A 25,371-nucleotide genomic window follows, 5' to 3' on the forward strand; every position below is an offset into this window, starting at 1 on the left:
GAACTCTTTTCATGTGCAACAATCCAACATTTTACTGTGTTAAAATGTTCTTTTTAAGTTGATTACTCAGAAGAATTTACAACTTTGCCATTTGGTTGAAGTTTAATCTGCACTGACTTCTGAACTTTTTCAGGTCATTTTTATCCCATTTCTGGAGCCACAACCACCCGCTCACTTGATGGAAGTTCTCCAGAGATTCTTCTGCAAAGGCCTTTTGTGTACTTTGGACAAACATACAACAACATTTATGTACGTAACGCTATGAAGGACAAAACCCTTTAAAACCAAACAATGGATAAAACATTTTCACAAACAAAATAGTTTAATGTTCTGTTTCAAAACACTTTACACCACTTTTGTTGACTAAGACATAATTAATAACTGTTACAATTAAATTATTACTGTCTTTTTTGATCTTAGTAAACTAAATACTGGTGTGTAAAATGACGTTGTTGTAAAGAGTTTGAGTGTTTTTATCTTCTCCCTTTTTTTTCTTTAGGTCAACCACAACGGACACTTGACCTTTAATTCGCCATATTCCTCATATATGCCTCAAAGATTTCCACTCTATGGATCCATAGACTTAATTGCTCCATTCTGGACAGATGTAGACATCAGACAAACTGGTTTGGTCCTCTACAACCAATACACCAACAGCAGTGTCCTCCAACAAGCTACACGGGACATTAATAGCTACTTCCCAAACCTAAACTTCAGTGCTGACTGGGTCTTTGTGGCAACATGGTATGAAGTGCCCTATTATCCAATGACAGCAACAGTAAGTCAGAAGATTATTATTATTATTCATTACTATACTATTTATTGTATTGTACATACAGACAAAAAGTTGAAAGAATACAGTAAAGATAAGATGATGGAGGGAACGTATTTCCAGAATGATTTAAAACCTTTATGACATTTTTCAGAAAACAACTTTCCAAGCCGTGTTGATCTCTGGAGGCCAGAAATCCTTTGTTCTCTTTAACTACGGTTCACTTGCCCCAACAGTTTGGAATGTTCAGGTTTGACTCATTACCCTCAATAAATGAACATTCATTTGCCATTTCTGAGTGGAAACACAATTGTTAATGTGTATTTCTGAACCTGCAGGCTGGATATGACACCATAAACTCTTTTCACCATTTCACCATTCCTGGATCTTTCTCAAGTTCTGCAACAGGAAACAACTCCACTTTCAGTCTCGGCAGCAACGTCAATGTAACGGGTCGCTGGGCCTTCCAAATCGACAGCGGTCCAGATGGATGCGTGTTTGATGGTAAATTGCTGCTTTCAATCCTGTTGAATTCAGGATTTTTGAAACATATCAACAGAAGTTATCAGTTAGGATTTCAGCTACAACAGCAGACAAGTTCAGCTGAAAGTATAGGGTTTCAAAGATGAGAATAAAATGACAATAAAACTGAAACAAAGAAGAATAACATTTGTCAACGTATTCTGTTAAAAAATGTTGTTTTTTATTTATTGTTTAGCTTATTTTTTTCTTATCCTCTTAACCATTTAGTCCTAAATATTGTGGATTCACATGGACTGGTTCCCAAAAGCTTAAGGTGAACTTTTTCCTGTTTTTTTTCAGGCACACGTGTTCAGTTGGGTGATGTCTTCTGGAGCGACAGCAACTGCACACAGAAATGCACCTGCACCACATCGGGCATTCATTGTATCAGCGAGCTCTGCTCTTTCTCCCAAATCTGTGTACCAACAAACTTTCATTTCTTCTGCTTCAATGGTAATTCACATTAATGTTCATGAAGAACTCCACCAAACTGAAGGTCTGAAAGAGTTTAGAGATATGGACATTTAAAAATGTAACTGCAATGGTCAAAATATGACTAATATGGAAAAAGTGAATGAAGGAACTAAGAGCAGAACTAAAGTTGTACACAGTAACATTTACAAAAAATAGTGTTTTCTACAGAGCCAACATGTTCCTATGAGTTTGTTAAACTTTATGGTTTGTGATAAATGTTTAATTGTGTGGTTATGGAGAAATGTTTCTCTGACGTGTGAGCGTCTAAAATTGTGGAAAACTGCTGTGTTTATTAAAATGTTCTATTTAGAGAAACTTGAAGAGTTTCATATTGTTTCTGTTTGAATCATAACCTGTGTGTTCTGTTTGATTCACAGTCTCAGTGCCCCCCCCAGTTACAAGTAAGCTCTCATATTTAACACATTGATACAATAGATACAACCACTTGTTTTTTATTATTGGGAAAAAATAATTCTGTCATTTTAAATGAATCATTTAGTTTGAAATCCTAATGTATCTACTTTGTTTCTCCCATCTTTTGGTCATTAAGACAGTCCATGTGTTTAAAGAGTTATAGTCAGATGCATTTAATTTTCTGTTTCAAATCCCAATTTTTCTGTTTGTTTGATTTCCAGCCTCATTGCCTCCTACAGTTTTAAGTAAGTTCATCCTTTTGGCAGATTTATGTTCATCATCATTCTCATGTAGTCTGTCCAAATATATACAAAAAGATCAAATGTCTGAAAAGGAGAGAGAAATCAGTTTCTGTCCCGTTTCAAATGAACATTCAGAGCTCCGAGTTAAACCCTCTGACTTCAAAAGTCTGAACATAGTGTGGGGACAACTTGAGCTTTAATTGATATTTAAATGGAAAAAACAGACTTAAACATGTTTTAGCTCCAAGTTTGGTAAAAAAAAACTATTTACTAGAAGCTACAGACCCAAATTTTTGAAAACTTGCACTTGAGAAGTGAGAATGTAGAAAAGCGTCTGTATTTTTACACAAAAGACAAAAACATGACCTTAAAATCAAGGAAAGTTTGTGAAGACCACAGCCCTCAAGCAAAAGGTTGATGACCAACTCATTTTTGTCTAAATCTAAGAAAGCAAAAAGTTCTCTGTATGAGAAAATGTTTGAATTTTTATGAATTTACTGATTTGTTGACTTTGATTTATTTACAGTCCCAAATAATGTGACACATCTAAGTAAGTTAAACTCTTTTCATGTGCAACAATCCAACATTTTACTGTGTTAAAATGTTCTTTTTAAGTTGACTACTCAGAAGAATTTACAACTTACAAATAAGCTCTCATATTTAACATATTTATTCAATAGATACAAAAATGTGTCTATTAAAGACAAAGAAATCTGTCAAGTAAAATGAGTTGCTATTTTTAATTGTCTACTTTGCTCTTTACAGGCACACCAGTTACAAGTAAGCTCTCATGTTTACACACATTAATTCAGTTCATACCAAAATTTGTTTATCATAGAAATAAACATTTTCTGTCAACTTAAATTAGTGTTTTTTTAAACTATCTATTTTGTTTTTTTTTATAGGCACATTTGCTCCACCAGTTATAAGTAAGCAAGCATCTTTTTTCTCTCGCTAACATTAAAGTATATTTTAGGAGTTTAAGCATTTATGGTCAAAAACATTATTTGTTTTGTTTTCAAATCCTAATTTTTCTTTATTTTTACAGCCACATTGCCTCCAACAGTTATAAGTAAGTTCATCCTTTTCACTGATTTAGGTTTATTAATAATTCTTATGTATTCTGTCCAAATGTATAGAAAATAGATCAAATACTATTGAAAATAGTTTTTGTCCCATCCCAAATAAACATTCAAGTCACACTCTCTAACTTAAAAATTGGAATTAACTCTGTGGTCAGCTAAAGCTTAAATGTATATTTAAATTGAAAAAGCAAAAAAACTTAAACATATTTTAGCTCCAAGTTTGGTTAAAAATAAATAAAGGGATAATTGAGGAGGAGCTTCAAACCCAATTCTTTGAAAATTTGCACTTGAAAGCTGCATCTTTGAAAGAATGTTCAATGTTCAAACATGACAATTAAATCAAAGAGTTTGTCACAGCACATCAAAGCACAACATATAAAGTGGAAAGTCAAATCTGATGTCTAAATACAATTTTTTTTTGGTTTAAGCTATTTTTTGTTTTTGTGAATTTACTTTCTACTGTCTTAACTTTTTTCACAGTCAATTCAACGCTACCTGGTAAGTTCTGTCTGTATATATACTAAGATTCTACATTTTAATGTTAGAAATTCTTGGTTTTCTTTAACTTTAGATTATAAAATACATTTTATCCAGAAAGTTAGAAAAAAAAGGACATTTGACAGGGTTTAATCGGAATTTTCTTTTGTTTTAAAGGTTCACTTTATCCAATTTATGGAACTGCAAGCTCCAGATCTGATGATGGAAGTTCTCCACAGATTCTCCTGCAAAAACCTTTTGCCTACTTTGGAAAAACATACAACTACATTTTTGTACGTAAAGCAAAGGCATAAAACACTCTAAACCAAAAAGATTTCTTCCTTTATCTAAAAAAAATACTTGACTGTTTATATTTGATATAGATGATGATGGAAATGTAAAAAGTTTTTTAAAATTGTAGTGATTTTTTCTTAATCTGAGCAAACTGACCGCATAGAGTGAAATTGTAATGAGTGTTTACAAATACACTTCTGTTTTTAGGTCAACCATAATGGACACTTGACATTTGATGCCTCATATTCCTCATATTCACCTCAAAGATTCCCTCTATATGGATCCATAGACATTATTGCTCCATTCTGGACAGATCTGGACAACAGACAAACTGGTTTGGTCCTCTACAACCAATACACCAACAGCAGTGTCCTCCAACAAGCTACACGGGACATTAATAGCTACTTCCCAAACCTAAACTTCAGTGCTGACTGGGTCTTTGTGGCAACATGGTATGAAGTGGCCTATTTTGGAACTGCAGGAACAGTAAGTCAAAGTTTTTTATTTTTTAATTTTTTACAGAACAACCATAAACATTTGCTTTAAAAACATACTTAGACAAAGAATTACAGTGGTGATACATTTCTTTTCCCAGAAAACGACTTTCCAAGCCGTGTTGATCTCTGGAGGACAGAAATCTTTTGTTCTCATGAACTACGGCTCGATTGACTCAACAACTCTCAGTGTTCAGGTTTGACTCATTCCTCTCAATATGTGAGCATTCATTTGCTGTTTCTGAGTGTAAACTTATTTGTTAATGTATTTTTTGAACCTGCAGGCTGGATATGACACCATAAACTCTTTTCACCATTTCACCATTCCTGGATCTTTCTCAAGTTCTGCAACAGGAAACAACTCCACTTTCAGTCTGAGCAGCAACGTCAATGTAACGGGTCGCTGGGCCTTCCAAATCGACAGTGGAGTAAGAGGCTGCCAGTTCAATGGTAAATTTATGTCTTAAATTCTTTCAAGAGTTTTAACCATGGTTATTGAATCATGTAATGTAAGTTCTATGTAGGATTGAACTGGACTGTTTGCTTTTAAATCCATCAGGGGAACCTGTGCAGCTGGGTGATTCTTTTTGGAGTGATTCCAGCTGTGCACAGAAGTGCACGTGCACCAGAGCCGGCCTGCAGTGCTCTAACCAGCCCTGCTCCTTCTCCCAAGTCTGCATGCCAGCTTCCTTTCAGTTCTCCTGCCAGACGGTGCCGAGACGCACCTGCACTATCAGTGGCGATCCACATTACTACACCTTTGATGATAAAGTGTTTAGCTTTCAAGGCACCTGCACCTATGTTCTGTCAGAACAATGTCAGAATGAGCTGCCCTATTTCAGAGTAGAGGGCAAAAACGAACACTTTGGAAACACTCGTGTATCCTGGACAGGACTTGTCAAAGTTTTTGTCTATAATGAAACTATTGAGCTCGTCAAAAGAACCACTGGCAAAGCAAAGGTTAGTAAGGATTCATCTTTAACTATTTCTTATTCTTCTTAGTTTTTTGTGGTATTTTTTTAACCTGTTCCATGTGTCCTCACAGGTTAATGGCAACTTTGTAGCGACTCCGTTTTCCCTCCTCCAGGACCGTATCCAGGTCTATCAGTCAGGCATGTCAATGATTGTCAGCACCAACTTTGGCTTGATGGTAGCCTACGACATAAGTTATTATCTCCGTATCAGTCTGCCCTACACGTACCAGAATGCAACATGTGGTCTATGTGGAAACTTCAACAATGAACCTGGAGATGACCTCCGAACTCGCGATGGCGAGGTCGTCAGCTCTGATGTCGTTTTTGCTAACAGCTGGCGAGCTTCTGGTGATGAGGATCCTGGTTGTGATGCACAGTGTGAAGGTCTGGAATGTGCTGGCTGCACTGCAGCTCAGACTGCATTATACAGCAACAATGACCACTGTGGCATCCTTCAGAACAGCTCTGGACCTTTTGCAGCATGCCACCAAACACTTCCCCCACAGAACTTTGTGGACAGTTGTGTTTATGATGTGTGCGTTGGTGGAGGATACCAACCCATTCTGTGCCAATCTTTAGGTGTATATGCAAGTCAGTGTCAACAAAATGGTATCCAACCTCAAAACTGGAGAAGACCTGGCTTCTGTGGTATGTTTTCTACTCATTAAACACATTTTATAGAATACATTTTTAATAAATTGGCTAAAATGAAAGAATAATTATGTCTTTTTTCACCTAGAAATCCCCTGCCCAGCCAATAGCCACTATGAGTCTCAAGCAACTGGATGTCCACCCACCTGTGTTAATCCTAACTCCACCCAAAACTGCCCCCTTCCTGTTCAGGAGAGCTGTGTCTGTGATACCGGCTATGTCCTCAGTGCTGGAGAGTGTGTTCCTTATGCTGAGTGTGGCTGCAGCTTTGAGGGTTTCTATTATCGATCAGGACAGACTGTTATACTGGATGAAGACTGTGGGAGGCGCTGTAGCTGCACCGCTGGCTCAATGACATGCAGCCCCCATGGCTGTGGCCCACATGCATCCTGCAGTGTGGATGATGGAGAAAGAGGATGCAGGCCTAATGGTTATGCCACATGCTGGATAAGGGGGCCAGGGTCCTATCAAACATTTGATGGACTGACATATCAGTATCCTGGAGCATGCAGACTAGTCATTGCTAAAGAAATGGGATTGTCTGGTCACCCACACTTCAACGTGATAACAGAAAAAGTACCAAACATCCTGCAAGATTTTTCAAATGTTTTAAAGGTTCGGGTCCAGGAAACAGAAGTCACCATCAACATGGACAACAACAAAGTCTGGGTAAATGACTGAAATGAGCTGTGCAAAAACAAATGTGAAACACGACCGTTTAGTTTAGCTACGACCTACAATGGCAAATGATCCAAACAAAATGACCCTTTTTTTACGTTGCTAATTTGCAAAACAACTATGTGTATGGATTGACAAATTTAACCCAAGTTTCTACTATTAAGCCCAAAGTGTGCTAATTAAGACTGAAATACAGTTCTAGTGTCTAATGTGTCAAATACAAAATAGCAAGACTGTGATAATCTGAAATCAAAAACTTTAAGGATAAAGATCGTTTCCCTTAAATGTTAATTTTGTTATTTTTGCTGAATTTCTGTACCCGTATTTTCCGGACTATAAGTCACACCGGAGTATAAGTCGCACCAGCCCAAAAATAGCATTATAAAGTAGAAAAAAACACAGATAAGTCGTTATTTATTCTTTTCATGAAGCATCATTGGCCAACTAATACTCTGTTTTCATCCTTTATTTGTAGAAACAGTTGTAAGTTTTATTGCATTTCTGAATCTATGAAATCATTGGAAAATAGAATATTATGTTGTTAGCCTTCAAGATCTTACTGTAAAAAAAAGTTTGCTGAGTCTCTGAGTCACTTAACATACTCTTAACACTTAACATACCTCATACATCAAATTGACCCAGGAACATCATCTCTGTTCCTCACAAATGAACATAACAGGAGGGTTAACAATGTATTTATTTCAATTTATTTCTAATATAAGTCGCTGCGGAGTATAAGTCCCACCCCTTGCAAAACTATGAAAAAAAGGGCGACGTATAGTCCGGAAAATACGGTAATTCTTTTTTTTTTGTGGACACCAGGGTTTCCAGCAGATATTAAACTCAGAAACAAACTTATTAGCAAACTTATATTATTGTATGTGTATGACAATAGACGCTGTTTGTTAGATTGCTATTTTTCAATTCTCCAACTCTAAGAACTTTCTGTTTGTTTTGAAATCTTTTTTTGTGTATATGCAGATTTTTCCCATCATGACTTTGGAAAAGTTTTCACAGAGTTGTTTCCATGTGTTCCAGGTTGATGGTCAGCTTTACAAATTACCTTTCACTTCTGGATCCAACCAAATCCGCATTTTCCATAGCAACACTCACAGCATCATCCTTCGCACATCTTTTGGTTTGACCGTGCAAACCGTCTGGCCTCACTTTGTTCGTGTCACTGCACCTGTAGTGTACAGCAGCTCACTTGGTGGACTCTGTGGAAACTACAATGATGAGCCCAACGATGACTTTCAAACACCAAATGGAACCCTGGTCCACAGTTCTCAGGTGTTTGGAGACAGCTGGAGAGAAGGCTCCCTGGCATCTCACTGTGTGGAAAACACAGTTTTGAACCCTCTTAATTACAGTTCAACTGAATTCTGTGGCATCCTGAGTTCACCACATGGTCCATTTACACCATGCTGGCCTGTGGTGGACCCTTCACAGCAAGTGGACGTGTGTGTGGACATCCTCCATAGATCTGAAGATCCTGAATCAACACTGTGTGAGGTTCTACGAGATTATGCTCTGATGTGTCAACAACAGGGGGTTTCTCTGGGAGAGTGGAGGAATACAACTGGCTGTGGTAAGAAAAATCCCAATCCTTTTTGGAGGTAACCTCTAATTGGATTATTTTTAAATCAGTTTTCTTTTTCTGCAGCGGCAACTTGCCCTTCAAACAGCCATTATGAACTCTGTGGGACATCCTGTCCCTCCACCTGCCCCAGTCTCTCTTTCCCCTTCAGCTGTGACTCTCCATGTCAGGATGGATGTCAGTGTAATGATGGCTTTGTCCTCAATGGAAACCAGTGTGTGCCACCAACATCCTGTGGATGCTACCATGAAGGGCGCTATTGGCAAAGTGGTCAACAGTTTTGGGATGGAGAAGAGTGTCAGAGTTTTTGCAGCTGTAACGGTGTGACTGGTGTGGTCAGTTGTGTGCCACACTCTTGTGGTCCCGATGAGGCATGTCGAGTGGTAGATGGCGAGTTTGGTTGCCATCCCAACCCACATGGTACCTGCTCTGCCTCTGGAGACCCCCACTACTTGACATTTGATGGAAAGACCTACGATTTCCAAGGAACGTGTCGCTATGTTCTAGCAGAGGTCTGCAATTCGTCCAGTGGGCTCCATCAGTTTTCTGTGGAAGCAAAGAATGAGCCGTTGAATGGGCTGCCCGTGTCCATCACAGCTGAAGTTGCTGTTACTGTGTGGGGCTACAAAGTGTGGATGTTCAGCAATAACAGAGTAGAGGTAAGTATCTTTTTAAACAAAACGCTGCTTTTAATGTTGATATAAGTTGATAAATGTTTTTTTTCCCAGTAAAAAATTCAAAAACAAGTCTGGGACAAAGTTTAAAGGGCCTATATAAGGCTTTTCTTAAGCCTTTCAGAGTAAACTATCCATATATATGACAAGATGTTACCTTTGGCACCCTAAAGAACAATTTTAAAAATGAAGTTATCTTCCTGAGCTCTTTTCCTACCTGGAAATAAGACAACTCGATCTTTGACCGCCTTTCTCTACTTATGGGTGCCGACCATTTCATGATGTCTTTCTGGAGGGGTTGTTCTTCACTCATCTACATCACAATGGGAGAACCCACTTGTTTTTGTTGCTTGGGAGGAGCTGCTACTCAGATAGCAGGTTTTTAGAGTTTTTATGTGTTAGTGGAAGAAAGTTACGCTTTGGAAATTCTTTTTGCGAGGAATTAACACAATACACTTCAAAGCTCAAGGTGTTGATTTTTTAAAATAAATTCCCTTGAACCTTTTAGGTTTTAAAAAAACATTTTCCATTTACTTTGATGTAGGTTGATGGAATAACAAGAAACCTACCATTCGTTTTGAATGGGACCATATCTGTATTTGCAAGTGGATATCAAACATTTGTTCGTACAAGTTTTGGTCTAAGCGTCATGTATGATGGATGGAGCACGGTGTCTATCTCTGTACCTCCAGATTACAGGTATGTAATTTTGTATGTCATTAGCTAGTTCCACTAAGTTGTTAGGTAACTCCAGCTAGGACTCCAGTTAATATTGATTTTTTATTTTCATTTGTTGACTTATCAGCTATCTTGAAAGCAAATGGTTCTGCTTTCTTCTATGTTACTTTGAGTGACAAAACAAGAAATCTCTCTGCTTTATATTTTTGTTTTGTTTCACGAAATTGATTACATCTAATAACCCCCCCCCCCCCCATTTAGAATATCAATGTTTTATTTTATTCAGTATATTCTGAAAAAGTTTGTCGCGCAAATGTGAATGTGTCTCTACCTATGAGAAGGAATTATCTTTACTGGTTTTTGGCTTCCACCAACAATTTCCCAGGATATAAGCCATAAAAGTAGCAGAAAAAACGTTGATTCTATAATCTTTCCTAAACAATGGAAAAGCAGACTGAATTGGTGCACAGCAACCTTACCACCCACATCCCTTCCCTGTTGCTGAGAGTTCTCTGTTTACGCACTGTCCTGCTAGCTTACACCCCCTCACACCTCCAACATAACGCTAAAAAGCTCGGAAGTAAAACAAAATCATAAATGGATCTAGTCGTCTACAAGTTTATACATCAGAATGAAGCAGAGCAGCAAGTTTGTAGCGCTCTGGGTATTCTCTTTCTCACCAATAAGATCAATTTATTAATAGCATTTTTTCGTCTGCTCCTAATTTACAGCAGTTAAAATAAAGGAATGCTTAGAAATGCAATTTTTAGCTTTATTTTCTTCATACATGTCCTCCATTAGCAGAAAAATGTCACAAAAACATGATTTTGATGGGAGTGGAAGTAAAGAAAGTTTGCTGTCATCAGGGTTGGAATACTAACTGTTTTTCTTTACCTCAAACTTATTTTTAGAGGGAACATGTGTGGACTTTGTGGAAATTTCAACGACAATCCTAATGATGATTTCCACACCCCTGATGGAGCAGCAGTCACCACACCTGATGCTTTTGGGGCAGCCTGGAAAGTACCAGGCAACTACACCTGCAGTGATGGCTGTGGCTCCTCCTGTCCACGCTGCACTAACGATCAAGCCGCCAGAGTTCAGTGTGAGGTGATTCAGGCAGCTGACGGCCCCTTCAGCTTCTGTCACGAGCACGTGGATCCAGCACCATTTGTCAGCGACTGTGTGTTTGACGTTTGCGTGGGTGGGAATGCTGGAAACGACCTTCTGTGCAGGGCCATTGAGACATATGTGAGCGCATGTCAGTCTGCTAATGTCCGGATCTATCCTTGGAGACAAAACACCACCTGCAGTGAGTCTCACACTCAAAGATCTATATGATGGGACATATGCTTAAAAATGTTTCTTAAAATGTTGTTCATTTTCCTTTTAAGGCATCAACTGTCCAGCAAACAGCCACTATGAGCTGTGTGGAACAGACTGTGGCCGCACCTGTGCCAGCAGCACTGATGCCACCTGTGAGCATGCTTGCTCAGAGGGATGTTTCTGTGATGAGGGCTTCGTCAGAAGTGGTACAACCTGTGTTCCTGAGGGGAGCTGTGGATGTCAATATGAAGGCTTTTATTACAGCGTGAGTGATTTTTGAATGTCGTTATCGTCAGTGTATGACATTTTACCTTTGAGCTATCTCCTTTCTAGCATGGATATCTTTCTCCAGACTACTAGAAACTGTTTAAGGAGGCCTTATGCCATTTCCTTCTTCTTCTTAACTCTGAGCTGTTCTTCTGTCTGCTCTCTTACTTATTCATAACTGGATGTCCTATTTTTAAAGTTACCAGCTTCTACCTCTCATGTTCTATACCAAATGTTCCACCATTTTTGTATCTGTCTTTTTCCTGTCCTCTCTGACTCATACTGGTCTTACCAGATTGTCTCTGTAACTGAGTTTGGTTCTATTTCCAGTAGTTTTGTGCATAGAGACTTTTCTGCTGCTTATTTGCTCAGTACATAATATTACACTAAAATCTGTAATGCATTCCACTGATAACTTATATTAGCTTTCATCATTTTGGTAAATGGTGTATACTTGTATAGCGCTTTTCTACCTACAAGGACAAAGTGCTTTTTCAGTCACCGACCCATCCCCCCCGCTCACACGCACATTCACACACTGGTGGCCGCTCCGCTGCCAAACACAGGCGCCCGCCTACCACCAGAGGCAAGGTGGGGTTCAGTGTCTTGCCAAAGGACACTTCGACTCATGGGCGTGCAAGGCAGGAATCGAACCTGCAACCTTATGATCATGGGTGGACCGCCCTACCGCTGCACAACGACTGCCCTTTTGAAATGAATTAGACTATAAAAACTTCAACCTAATTTGTTTTGGTCTGGTTTTATATGTGTTGCTTAATTTGTGCAGAAACTCTTGACAATATTTGGTCTTGAATTGGAATTTCTAAATACATTTATTGAATGAAATGAATTCATTTGTTTTAACCATTTTCATAGGTTGGAGAGTCTTTCTGGAAAGATGGTTGCTCTGAGCGATGTGAATGTTTTGCCTCTGATGTTGTGCACTGTGCCGCTGCATCCTGCACTGCTGAACAACAGTGCACCATCAAGGGTGGCCAGCTGGGCTGTTATGATGGGATGTCCACTGTTATGAGTAAGTGTGACTTTCTCTCCCCTCTTTATCAGACAGGACATCTATGTGTTAATAGAGTTATGCATTTCTTTCTGTTTTAATTCCTAACTTTTCTGCTTTGTTTTGTTTCACAGGCACAGTGGCTCCTACAGTTTTAGGTAAGATGATCCTTTCGTTGTTTCTTCTGTCCAAATGTATAAAAAGAAAAATAAATATTGTAAAATAAATTGTTTTTGTTTTGTTTCAATTTTATATTCAGATCTCCAAGTTACACCCTCTCACTAATAAACATAATGTGGGGTTACCTGAGACTTAAATATATAGTGCCTTACAAATGTCGGAGTTTGACGACATAATTTGTCATCAAACTTGGAGTGATGCTGTTGTCTAAAGTCTAAATTTAAGCATGTTTTTGCAGTAAATTTTGTACAAAAATGTTAAGCGGTTTTAAACCCAAATCTTTGACATTTTGCTGGTGAGTGCTGATAATGTAGAAATGTGTTTGTACACACAATATTACCCTGAATCAGAAAATATATGTCTGAGTACATATTTTCGATACATTTTTCGAAACATCTTGTGACGTCTTTCATCAATTTATTCACAGTCACAGAGAATTTTTCATTTTACTGTTTCAAATTGTTCTTTTAAACTTTAGATTACGAAATAAAGTGCATCCATAAAAGCAAAAATGATTACAGTCAATTTGTTTTAATCAGCATTGACTTTTTTTTCCAGGTTCACTTTATCCAATTTCTGGAACTGCAAGCTCCAGATCTGATGATGGAAGTTCTCCACAGATTCAACTGCAAAAACCCTTTGCCTACTTTGGAAAATTATACAACCACACTTATGTACGTGACATTATTAACAACAAAACCCTTTAATCAGAAGCAGAAGTGTACAAATATTAATACAAAAAACTTCATACACCAGCTAGAAAACACTTTAGACCAGGGACCCTCAACATTTTTGAGGATGACGGCTATTTTATGGGGTCTGAGTAGTATGAAGGACTACACAGGACCTGTTTACTGCCAATTTCTCAAAAAACAAAACCACAGACTAGAATAGTAATACTAATGACAATAGTCAGTAGTTATTTATGCACTATGGACTGCTCACATATCAATAGTAATTATATTCCACAATTCTAATCAATGATTTACACAACAGTAAACACAATAAAACATATATTAACATGAAACATTGATTTGTTTATGTTTATCTGCTCAAACATGTGAAAGTCAGGAAGGAAACTAGGAAATCAGAAATCTTCTTGTCAGAACATGTTTTTGAATTTTTCTAACTCTTAATAAATGACATTTTAACATTTTGTGTATCATGTTCAGCTCAAAACTGTTAGTTTTATCAAAGGTTAGTGTGGATTGTCTGCTCAGTTACTATGTAGGTGGGAGGACTGCTTAAAGGCCTCACTGGCTTTCTTGTTCTTAATCAGTGCAGCTTTTTCTGGGATTCTTTTTGGGCCTTGTGAAAAAAGTCAGCAGTACAAGGAGACATTGCATTTTGAAAAAACTAAACAACATTTATATTTTTTTTAAAAAGTAAGAAAATCAGGGGATGATAGAATGTATTACTTTACATTCTTTTCACAGTTTCCCCTGCTGCTAGGTGTGTGTTGAACCGTGGCTAGTGATCCGCAGTGATCTGTTGCACTTCTAATTTGTTCCAAACAAGAAGGAAACTTTTTAAATTCAGAATTAATTCCATTGTGATTTGTGATATTTTTAGAGCATGCCTTAGGGGCGCTTTAAGTTGTCCTCATCTGTGACCATGCGCCCGCTGGCACTAGGCAAATGAACCCTGCTTTAGACAGTTGGGTTGTAGACAGTTATAGGATAATTACAGAATTGCAGATGGTTTTTTTCTGTAGGAACTGATACATTTTATTTTTTTATCCCTGAATAAACTGAACAGATGAGCTGAAGTTATTGTGAAAAGTTGGTAGTTTTCAAATTCCCTTGTGTTTTCAGGTTAATCACAACAGACACTTTGCAGTTCATCTAATTAGCTAATATTCACCTTAAAGATTTTTATTCTGCTATTATAGGAGTGAATTATGACATTTTCTTTCTTTCTGGTCATCTTCTTGCAGGTTAACCACAATGGACACTTGACATTTGATGCCTCATATTCCGCATATGTGCCTCAAAGATTTCCACTCTATGGATCCATAGACATAATTGCTCCATTCTGGACAGATCTGGACAACAGACAAACTGGTTTGGTCCTCTACAACCAATACACCAACGGCAGTGTCCTCCAACAAGCTACACGGGACATTAATAGCTACTTCCCAAACCTAAACTTCAGTGCTGACTGGGTCTTTGTGGCAACATGGTATGAAGTGGCCTATTATCCAATGACAGGAACAGTAAGTCAAAGTTTTTTTGTTTTTTTTTTTTTTTTACTGAACAACCATAAACATTTGCTTTAAAAACATACTTAGACAAAGAGTTACAGTGGTGATACATTTTTTTCCCCAGAAAACGACTTTCCAAGCCGTGTTGATCTCTGGAGGACAGAAATCTTTTGTTCTCATGAACTACGGCTCGATTGCCTTAACAACTCTCAGTGTTCAGGTTTGACTCATTCCTCTCAATATGTGAGCATTCATTTGCTGTTTCTGAGTGTAAACTTATTTGTTAATGTATTTTTTGAACCTGCAGGCTGGATATGACACCATAAACTCTTTTCACCATTTCACCATTCCTGGATCTTTCTCAAGTTCTGCAACAGGCGACAACTCCACTTTCAGTCTCGGCAGCAACGTCAATGTAACGGGTCGCTGGGCCTTCCAAGTGGACAGTGGAGTAAGAGGCTGCCAGTTCAATGGTAAATTTATGTCTTAAATTCTTTTGAGAGTTTTAACCATGGTTATTGAATCATGTAATGTAAGTTCTATGTAGGATTGAACTGGACTGTTTGCTTTTAAATCCATCAGGTGAACCTGTGCAGCTGGGTGATTCTTTTTGGAGTGATTCCAGCTGTGCACAGAAGTGCACGTGCACCAGAGCCGGCCTGCAGTGCTCTAACCAGCCCTGCTCCTTCTCCCAAGTCTGCATGCCAGCTTCCTTTCAGTTCTCCTGCCAGACGGTGCCGAGACGCACCTGCACTATCAGTGGCGATCCACATTACTACACCTTTGATGATAAAGTGTTTAGCTTTCAAGGCACCTGCACCTATGTTCTGTCAGAACAATGTCAGAATGAGCTGCCCTATTTCAGAGTAGAGGGCAAAAACGAACACTTTGGAAACACTCGTGTATCCTGGACAGGACTTGTCAAAGTTTTTGTCTATAATGAAACTATTGAGCTCGTCAAAAGAACCACTGGCAAAGCAAAGGTTAGTAAGGATTCATCTTTAACTATTTCTTATTCTTCTTAGTTTTTTGTGGTATATTTTTAACCTGTTCCATGTGTCCTCACAGGTTAATGGCAACTTTGTAGCGGCTCCGTTTTCCCTCCTCCAGGACCGTATCCAGGTCTATCAGTCAGGCATGTCAATGATTGTCAGCACCGACTTTGGCTTGATGGTAGCCTACGACATAAGTTATTATCTCCGTATCAGTCTGCCCTACACGTACCAGAATGCAACATGTGGTCTATGTGGAAACTTCAACAACCAACCTGGAGATGACCTCCGAACTCGCGATGGCGAGGTCGTCAGCTCTGATGTAGTTTTTGCTAACAGCTGGCGAGCATCTGGTGATGAGGATCCCGGTTGTGATGCACAGTGTGAAGGTCTGGGATGTGCTGGCTGCACTGCAGCTCAGACTGCATTATACAGCAACAATGACCACTGTGGCATCCTTCAGAACAGCTCTGGACCTTTTGCAGCATGCCATCAAACACTTCCCCCACAGAACTTTGTGGACAGTTGTGTTTATGATGTGTGTGTTGGTGGAGGATACCAACCCATTCTGTGCCAATCTTTAGGTGTATATGCAAGTCAGTGTCAACAAAATGGTATCCAACCTCAAAACTGGAGAAGACCTGGCTTCTGTGGTGTGTTTTCTACTCATTAAACACATTTTATTGGATATGTTTTTAATAAATTGGCTAAAAAGAAAGAATAATTATGTCTTTTTTCACCTAGAAATCCCCTGCCCAGCCAATAGCCACTTTGAGTCTCAAGCAACTGGATGTCCACCCACCTGTGTTAATCCTAACTCCACCCAAAACTGCCCCCTTCCTGTTCAGGAGAGCTGTGTCTGTGATACCGGCTATGTCCTCAGTGCTGGAGAGTGTGTTCCTTATGCTGAGTGTGGCTGCAGCTTTGAGGGTTTCTATTATCGATCAGGACAGACTGTTATACTGGATGAAGACTGTGGAAGGCGCTGTAGCTGCACCGCTGGCTCAATGACATGCAGCCCCCATGGCTGTGGCCCACATGCATCCTGCAGTGTGGATGATGGAGAAAGAGGATGCAGGCCTAATGGTTATGCCACATGCTGGATAAGGGGGCCAGGGTCCTATCAAACATTTGATGGACTGACATATCAGTATCCTGGAGCATGCAGACTAATCATTGCTAAAGAAATGGGATTGTCTGGTCACCCACACTTCAATGTGATAACAGAAAAAGTACCAAACATCCTGCAAGGTTTTTCAAATGTTTTAAAGGTTCTGGTCCAGGAAACAGAAGTCACCATCAACATGGACAACAACGACAAAGTCTGGGTAAATGACTGAAATGAGCTGTGAAAAAACAAATGTGAAACACGACCGTTTAGTTTAGCTAAGACCTACAATGGCATATGATCCAAACAAAATGAACCTTTTTATGCGTTGCTAATTTGCAAAACAACTATGTGTATGGATTGACAAATTTAACCCAAGTTTATACTATTAAGCCCAAAGTGTGCTAATTAAGACTGAAATACAGTTCTGGTGTCTAATATGTCAAATACAAAATAGCAAGACTGTGATAATCAGAAAACAAAAACTTTAAGGATAAAGATCCTGTCACTTAAATGTTAATATTTGGTTAATATTTTGTTTCAAGCGTTTTCTGAAAATTAGGTACAACTTGAGATTTTGAATTTGAAATATATTTTGCTGAATTTGTGTAATTCTGTTTCTTTTTTGTGGACACCAGGGTTTCCAGCAGATATTAAACTCAGAAACAAACTTATTAGCAAACTTATATTGTTTGTGTATGACAATAGACGCTGTTTCTTGGATTGCTATTTTTCAATTCTCCAACTCTAAGAACTTTTTTTGTTTTGAAATCTTTTTTGTGTATATGCAGATTTTTCCCATCATGACTTTGGAAAAGTTTTCACAGAGTTGTTTCCATGTGTTCCAGGTTGATGGTCAGCTTTACAAATTACCTTTCACTTCTGGATCCAACCAAATCCGCATCTTCCATAGCAACACTCACAGCATCATCCTTCGCACATCTTTTGGTTTGACCGTGCAAACCGTCTGGCCTCACTTTGTTCGTGTCACTGCACCTGTAGTGTACAGCAGCTCACTTGGTGGACTCTGTGGAAACTACAATGATGAGCCCAACGATGACTTTCAAACACCAAATGGAACCCTGGTCCACAGTTCTCAGGTGTTTGGAGACAGCTGGAGAGAAGGCTCCCTGGCATCTCACTGTGTGGAAAACACAGTTTTGAACCCTCTTAATTACAGTTCAACTGAATTCTGTGGCATCCTGAGTTCACCACATGGTCCATTTACACCATGCTGGCCTGTGGTGGACCCTTCACAGCAAGTGGACGTGTGTGTGGACATCCTCCGTAGATCTGAAGATCCTGAATCAACACTGTGTGAGGTTCTACGAGATTATGCTCTGATGTGTCAACAACAAGAGGTTTCTCTGGGAGAGTGGAGGAATACAACTGGCTGTGGTAAGAACAATCCCGATCCTTTTTGGAGGTAACCTTTAATTGGATTATTTTTAAATCAATTTTCTTTTTCTGCAGCCGCAACTTGCCCTTCAAACAGCCATTATGAACTCTGTGGGACATCCTGTCCCTCCACCTGCCCCAGTCTCTCCTTCCCCTTCAGCTGTGACTCTCCATGTCAGGATGGATGTCAGTGTAATGATGGCTTTGTCCTCAATGGAAACCAGTGTGTGCCACCAACATCCTGTGGATGCTACCATGAGGGGCGCTATTGGCAAAGTGGTCAACAGTTTTGGGATGGAGAAGAGTGTCAGAGTTTGTGCAGCTGTAATGGTGTGACTGGTGTGGTCAGTTGTGTGCCACACTCTTGTGGTCCTGATGAGGCATGTCGAGTGGTAGATGGCGAGTTTGGTTGCCATCCCAACCCTCATGGTACCTGCTCTGCCTCTGGAGACCCCCACTACTTGACATTTGATGGAAAGACCTACGATTTCCAAGGAACGTGTCGCTATGTTCTAGCAGAGGTCTGCAATTCGTCCAGTGGGCTCCATCAGTTTTCTGTGGAGGCAAAGAATGAGCCGTGGAATGGGCTGCCCGTGTCCATCACAGCTGAAGTTGCTGTTAGTGTGTGGGGCTACAAAGTGTGGATGTTTAGCAATAACAGAGTAGAGGTAAGTATCTTTTTAAAGAAATTACTGCTTATACTTTTAATATAAAGTATATAACTTGTAGGACTAGTATGACCCTGCACATGTTTCAACTTCAAAATACTTTTTTTCAGTTAAAAAAAAGCAGTTTTGGACAATGTTTAAAGGGCCTATATAATGCATTTCTTGAGCAAAGTTACGCTTTGGAGTTTATTTTGTGAGGAGTTAACATTACAGTACACTTTAAAGCTGAAAATGTTGATTTTTGCGTGATATAGGCCCTTTAATAAATTCCCTTGAACCTTTTAGGTTTTAAAAACACATTTTCCATTTACTTTAATGTAGGTTGATGGAATAACAAGAAACCTACCATTCGTTTTGAATGGGACCATATCTGTATTTGCAAGTGGATATCAAACATTTGTTCGTACAAGTTTTGGTCTAAGCGTCATGTATGATGGATGGAGCACGGTGTCTATCTCTGTACCTCCAGATTACAGGTATGTAATTTTGTATGTCATTAGCTAGTTCCACTAAGTTGTTAGGTAACTCCAGCTAGGACTCCAGTTAATATTGATTTTTTATTTTCATTTGTTGACTTATCAGCTATCTTGAAAGCAAATGGTTCTGCTTTCTTCTATGTTACTTTGAGTGACAAAACAAGAAATCTCTCTGCTTTATATTTTTGTTTTGTTTCACGAAATTGATTACATCTAATAACCCCCCCCCCCCCCCCCCCCCATTTAGAATATCAATGTTTTATTTTATTCAGTATATTCTGAAAAAGTTTGTCGCGCAAATGTGAATGTGTCTCTACCTATGAGAAGGAATTATCTTTACTGGTTTTTGGCTTCCACCAACAATTTCCCAGGATATAAGCCATAAAAGTAGCAGAAAAAACGTTGATTCTATAATCTTTCCTAAACAATGGAAAAGCAGACTGAATTGGTGCACAGCAACCTTACCACCCACATCCCTTCCCTGTTGCTGAGAGTTCTCTGTTTACGCACTGTCCTGCTAGCTTACACCCCCTCACGCCTCCAACATAACGCTAAAAAGCTCGGAAGTAAAACAAAATCATAAATGGATCTAGTCGTCTACAAGTTTATACATCAGAATGAAGCAGAGCAGCAAGTTTGTAGCGCTCTGGGTATTCTCTTTCTCACCAATAAGATCAATTTATTAATAGCATTTTTTCGTCTGATCCTAATTTACAGCAGTTAAAATAAAGGAATGCTTAGAAATGCAATTTTTAGCTTTATTTTCTTCATACATGTCCTCCATTAGCAGAAAAATGTCACAAAAACATGATTTTGATGGGAGTGGAAGTAAAGAAAGTTTGCTGTCATCAGGGTTGGAATACTAACTGTTTTTCTTTACCTCAAACTTATTTTTAGAGGGAACATGTGTGGACTTTGTGGAAATTTCAACGACAATCCTAATGATGATTTCCACACCCCTGATGGAGCAGCAGTCACCACACCTGATGCTTTTGGGGCAGCCTGGAAAGTACCAGGCAACTACACCTGCAGTGATGGCTGTGGCTCCTCCTGTCCACGCTGCACCAACGATCAAGCCGCCAGAGTTCAGTGTGAGGTGATTCAGGCAGCTGACGGCCCCTTCAGCTTCTGTCACGAGCACGTGGATCCAGCACCGTTTGTCAGCGACTGCGTGTTTGACGTTTGCGTGGGTGGGAATGCTGGAAACGACCTTCTGTGCAGGGCCATTGAGACATATGTGAGCGCATGTCAGTCTGCTAATGTCCGGATCTATCCTTGGAGACAAAACACCACCTGCAGTGAGTCACACACTCAAAGATCTATATGATGGGACATATGCTTCAAAATGTTTCTTAAAATGTTGCTCATTTTCCTTTTAAGGCATCAACTGTCCAGCAAACAGCCACTATGAGCTGTGTGGAACAGACTGTGGCCGCACCTGTGCCAGCAGCACTGATGCCACCTGTGAGCATGCTTGCTCAGAGGGATGTTTCTGTGATGAGGGCTTCGTCAGAAGTGGTACAACCTGTGTTCCTGAGGGGAGCTGTGGATGTCAGTATGACGGCTTTTATTACAGCGTAAGTGATTTTTGAATGTCGTTATCGGCAGTGTAGGACATTTTACCTTTGAGCTATCTCCTTATTCATGTAGCCTCCAGACTAGTTAGATATTCACCCTAATCCTTCATGAAAGCCATTTCATTATTTTTTAAGTCTATTTCTAAAGTAATTTCCTTTCTCCAGAAAGATTGTAATTGCATCATTCCTAATAATTTACAGAGGAAGTTTAAATAACTTTATGGAGACACTTGAAAAACAGTTTTCAACCAAAGAAACAATCAAAGAAATCAGTTGAATGATGTAACAGAAAAAGAGGCTAAAGTTACATAAAACAGGAAAAACGTGTCAAACATTGTCTTTAAAATAAAGCGCACATTCCAGCAAAGACTGGTTGTGTGACAACTTTTGGAACTAGTTCCAAATGATGCTTTTGTTTGACACAAAACGAGTCACACATCACAAACCTAAGCACAGTGTTGCTACATTCCTTCCCTTCCTTCAGACATACTTCCTGAGACAACTGAACACCTTTTTTAAAGGAAATGATCTTCTTTCATTTCTGCAAGATTTAAAAATGAGAAGTGTCATATCTGAGTGATGCAAATCAGTTCATGCATTTGTTAATTCAACCTTTTATTATTGCAATTCTTAACTAACAGGCTCTGTAAAAAGTTTTCTGAAAAATCCTCCAGCTCATTGAAATGCGGCACCCAGAATCATGATATAATTGGTTTCAGTTGGAAGTTTGTTATATTTTAACAATCTTGTATTGACATAAAAAGCTTGAACTAAACAAGCTCCATCTTATCTCAAATATCTCTAAATTTGGGTTCTTCAAGATGAGTACTTTGATTCAAGTCTACAGGACTTTTGGCCAGTCCTTGAGTTTCCAAAAATAAAGAGCCTTCAACTTTGGGGCTCTTCTCTTGTTGCTCTTCTTCCTACTTATTGCTACAATCACAAATACATCTGCCACGGCGTGTTGGGGAGGCATCTGCAGAATCTTCTAGATTAGCTGCTACCGCATGGGGGCAGGGGGGCTGGGGGATGTCAGTAATAAATCAAATGATAATCAGACGATTTGTGGGAACTTGGAGACCCTTCCACTGTCTGGAACTGGTGGTGGAGGCAGGAGACAAGGCTTGGTGACAGAAAATAAAACATTTAATAAACAAAGTGAAAAAGACGAAACTCATGGAGCAACAGAAATGTGATACAACAGAGCAAATGAGCTGGATGAACTGAAAACCAGAAACTTAAATAGGCTGAGGGCAACGACAACAACTGTGGATCATGATGGACCAGGAAACAGTGTGAATGAGGGAAACTCAGAACATGACCAAAACTCACAAAAACCAAACAAAGCCACAGAACCCTTACACCCATCAGTCAATTATCATGGTGCTGCCTTCCTGCCACTTGTTGGAGTTCCAATGGGTAACCTCAAGTGGCCACTGCCCAATGTAAAAAAAATCATCTGTTCACAGTTTAATTGTAACATTTTCTAAAACTTCTGTAGCCACTGAGCAGCAAGTAAAAATCCCAATTATAAATGGCAACGCACAGCCACCTGCCTTTCATTTAGGTGACCACGCGGTGGCATTTTGACATATGTGACAGTAGTCTTTGTTGTGAAGGCAAATCTTTATGACCAGGATTAAAACGTTCGATTCTGATAAAGTGTGTTGTTAAAGTTGGCATGGATATCTTTTTCCAGACTACTAGAAAGTTAAGGAGACCATCATGCCATTTGCCTCTTCTTCTTCAAGCTGAACTGTTCCTCTTTCTGATCTCTTCATTAATATATGTCTTATTTTTAAAGTTAACAGGTTTTCCCTCACGTGTTCATAAAAAATGTTCCACTGTTTTTCTATTTGTCTTGTTCTTGTCCTCCCTGACTCACACTGGTCTTAGAAATCATCTCTGTAACTGATTTTAGTTCTTCTTCCTGTTCTGTTGTCCATAGAGACTTTTCTGCTTCTTATTTACTCAGTACAGAAAATTACACTAAAATATGTAATGTATTCCACTGATCACTTAAATTGGCTTTTATCATATATAGAGTTACAAACAAAACCTTTTTCTAATGAGTTTGTCTGACTTTGTGTCAGATAAATGCATCTAGACATTAAAGAAAAACACAATTATAAACAACAAACCACAACAAGAATCAAGTTTCTCATGCACGAGGGAGAGGAGCAAATGTGTTGGAAAAGGTCCACCACGTTTCTCTTCTCAAAGGGCTGCCCCTCCCTGTGCTGCTTTTATTAAGAACACAAGTGGGAGGTAACAATTCAAGACAAAGACAAAAAGTTCATTAGGGGGTGTCGTCAAATGACCCTTTTGGTTGGATTCTAACTTCAAACAGTATCACTTATCAGCTGAGGACAGTGTGTCGTAAAACCCCCCTGTTCCTGGCTGGGCATGAGAAGCAGATGACCAAACACACAGAACTGTTTTCAGAAGAGGTAAAAAGGTCAATCTGAGTTAACATTTGAAGAAATACATTTAAACAATGATAATAATAAAACAAATTCCTTCACATACTCCCTCCTTTTTATCATTGATAAATGTCAAAATCTCACATCCAATATCACATCTCTTTTCAGTTTTCTGTGACATCTTCATTTTTATAACACTTTCAATTTACACTCAGATGAGAAGTTCTTTTTTTCTTTTTTCAAGTAATTTCAATTTCAAAATCATTACAGTCATCTTGTTCTCCCTTTAATAACAAGTTGTATTCTTAAATCATAGGAACACTTTGTACTCAACCATTCACTGCTCTGGAAATCATAGATTGAATACAAGGAAAAATGCACATAGTGAACACACAACATATGATCAGTACCATAAGAATTGGTGTCACTATTTTTAACAAAAGTTGCCACCAGGAACCAAAAGCAAACCAGGAGAAGAAATCCCAAGATTGGGGTTTCCTGTCATCCTGCATTTCCTGCTGAACCTTTTCAAGTTGATGTAATGCTTCAGTGATGCTGTGACCTTCATTGGTGTTGTCAGGAATAAATGTACAACAGGTATCATTTAACATTTTACAAACACCTCCCTCCTGAGCAACCAATAAGTCCAAAACCAATCTGTTCTGTAGAACCATAAGTTTCATGCCTGACATTTCTTCATTAAAGCCTTTAAATGCTTTAATTGTAGCGTTCAAAAATAATCAAAAATAAACCTAATCAATAATCAATGGTCTCAATTCTGAGAGCGTTTTTAGCATTTCCCACTCAGGGAAACAATGCCATAGTTACCTTTTCCCCAGTATTCCAGTGTTCATGGTCTTCAGGAACATGTGATCCCCAAATGGAATCATGTGGCTTGACATCAATAAGGTTACGTCTGTGGCTCAGGTGAGGCTCATGGACTGCAGAAACTATGAAAGTGTGACCTGTGACCTTTACAGAAACACAAATCCCACTCCAGTCTCTAGGCAGACTGAGGTAGAGGGCCTGCCCACATAACCAAAACATTTGATGAACCACATAAGTACCATTGTTACCTGGAATTAAATCTGGATTAGATCCAACACAACGTCCTCTGGGGCAGGGAACAGCATAACCATGGGAAACTCTGTCATTGATTATCTGGACTGTGAAGGGAACAAGAAGTTCATGAGACATCTTCGTCGGCAAAGTTCCTAAAAACTCTGTGCCATCGTTAGTTACGCAATGTGGAAACAGTTCCTGGTTCTACACTAGCATATGGAGCTAATGATTTTGTCAATTTCCGTTTTTTAAACTGATACAAACTCTCGCAACTCGGTCTTACAAGCGTACCATTTGAAGTGGTAACGGCTCCAGTACTAATATACCCTCTGGTACGATATTCAATAACACAGTCGCTCTTCCACTCAGAAAATTGCTTTGCCTGTAAATTAGGATGTAGGGATGAAGCTTCAATTACAGAACAAACATAGCAATCAGATCTATGCATTTCCTTAGCCAGTAACATAACATACCTATACCAAGAATTTGTCATATACAGGTGAGTTATGTTCATTTTTGGACTATTCAAAACATCATGTTCATCAATACTCAGCCATCGTCGAGAAATGTTTAGTCTTTCCTCGCTGGTGAGTCTTCTTGTAGGTGGATAACGATTCCAAAAGAATCAAATCCTTTTGGTGGCTCCTGCTGAG

The 25,371-nt window shown here is 39.0% G+C and overlaps 1 protein-coding gene across 1 annotated transcript in view; it reads left to right on the forward strand.

Annotated features, from left to right (window-relative positions):
• LOC105357389 (IgGFc-binding protein-like) overlaps positions 1–25,371 on the forward strand; it is a 51,051-nt gene that overhangs the window by 16,594 nt on the left and 9,086 nt on the right. The window contains exons 31-68 of the mRNA XM_078937266.1: positions 134–249; positions 500–778; positions 927–1,022; positions 1,111–1,276; positions 1,595–1,747; positions 2,146–2,169; positions 2,404–2,427; positions 2,951–2,974; positions 3,190–3,204; positions 3,330–3,353; positions 3,473–3,496; positions 3,990–4,007; positions 4,164–4,279; positions 4,488–4,766; positions 4,876–4,971; positions 5,059–5,224; positions 5,334–5,734; positions 5,820–6,396; positions 6,488–7,068; positions 8,116–8,665; positions 8,741–9,333; positions 9,893–10,047; positions 10,938–11,338; positions 11,421–11,617; positions 12,496–12,652; positions 12,766–12,789; positions 13,370–13,485; positions 14,748–15,026; positions 15,139–15,234; positions 15,322–15,487; positions 15,597–15,997; positions 16,083–16,659; positions 16,751–17,334; positions 17,963–18,512; positions 18,588–19,180; positions 19,502–19,656; positions 20,554–20,954; positions 21,037–21,233. Coding sequence (XP_078793392.1) covers positions 134–249; positions 500–778; positions 927–1,022; positions 1,111–1,276; positions 1,595–1,747; positions 2,146–2,169; positions 2,404–2,427; positions 2,951–2,974; positions 3,190–3,204; positions 3,330–3,353; positions 3,473–3,496; positions 3,990–4,007; positions 4,164–4,279; positions 4,488–4,766; positions 4,876–4,971; positions 5,059–5,224; positions 5,334–5,734; positions 5,820–6,396; positions 6,488–7,068; positions 8,116–8,665; positions 8,741–9,333; positions 9,893–10,047; positions 10,938–11,338; positions 11,421–11,617; positions 12,496–12,652; positions 12,766–12,789; positions 13,370–13,485; positions 14,748–15,026; positions 15,139–15,234; positions 15,322–15,487; positions 15,597–15,997; positions 16,083–16,659; positions 16,751–17,334; positions 17,963–18,512; positions 18,588–19,180; positions 19,502–19,656; positions 20,554–20,954; positions 21,037–21,233 — 9,371 coding nt within the window. The remainder of the gene's footprint in view (positions 1–133; positions 250–499; positions 779–926; positions 1,023–1,110; positions 1,277–1,594; positions 1,748–2,145; positions 2,170–2,403; positions 2,428–2,950; positions 2,975–3,189; positions 3,205–3,329; positions 3,354–3,472; positions 3,497–3,989; positions 4,008–4,163; positions 4,280–4,487; positions 4,767–4,875; positions 4,972–5,058; positions 5,225–5,333; positions 5,735–5,819; positions 6,397–6,487; positions 7,069–8,115; positions 8,666–8,740; positions 9,334–9,892; positions 10,048–10,937; positions 11,339–11,420; positions 11,618–12,495; positions 12,653–12,765; positions 12,790–13,369; positions 13,486–14,747; positions 15,027–15,138; positions 15,235–15,321; positions 15,488–15,596; positions 15,998–16,082; positions 16,660–16,750; positions 17,335–17,962; positions 18,513–18,587; positions 19,181–19,501; positions 19,657–20,553; positions 20,955–21,036; positions 21,234–25,371) is intronic.

This window comes from Oryzias latipes, chromosome 19 (genome assembly GCF_053564925.1).
Source record: "Oryzias latipes strain Hd-rR chromosome 19, Olatipes_Hd-rR_3.1".
Taxonomy (NCBI): Eukaryota; Metazoa; Chordata; class Actinopteri; order Beloniformes; family Adrianichthyidae; genus Oryzias; species Oryzias latipes.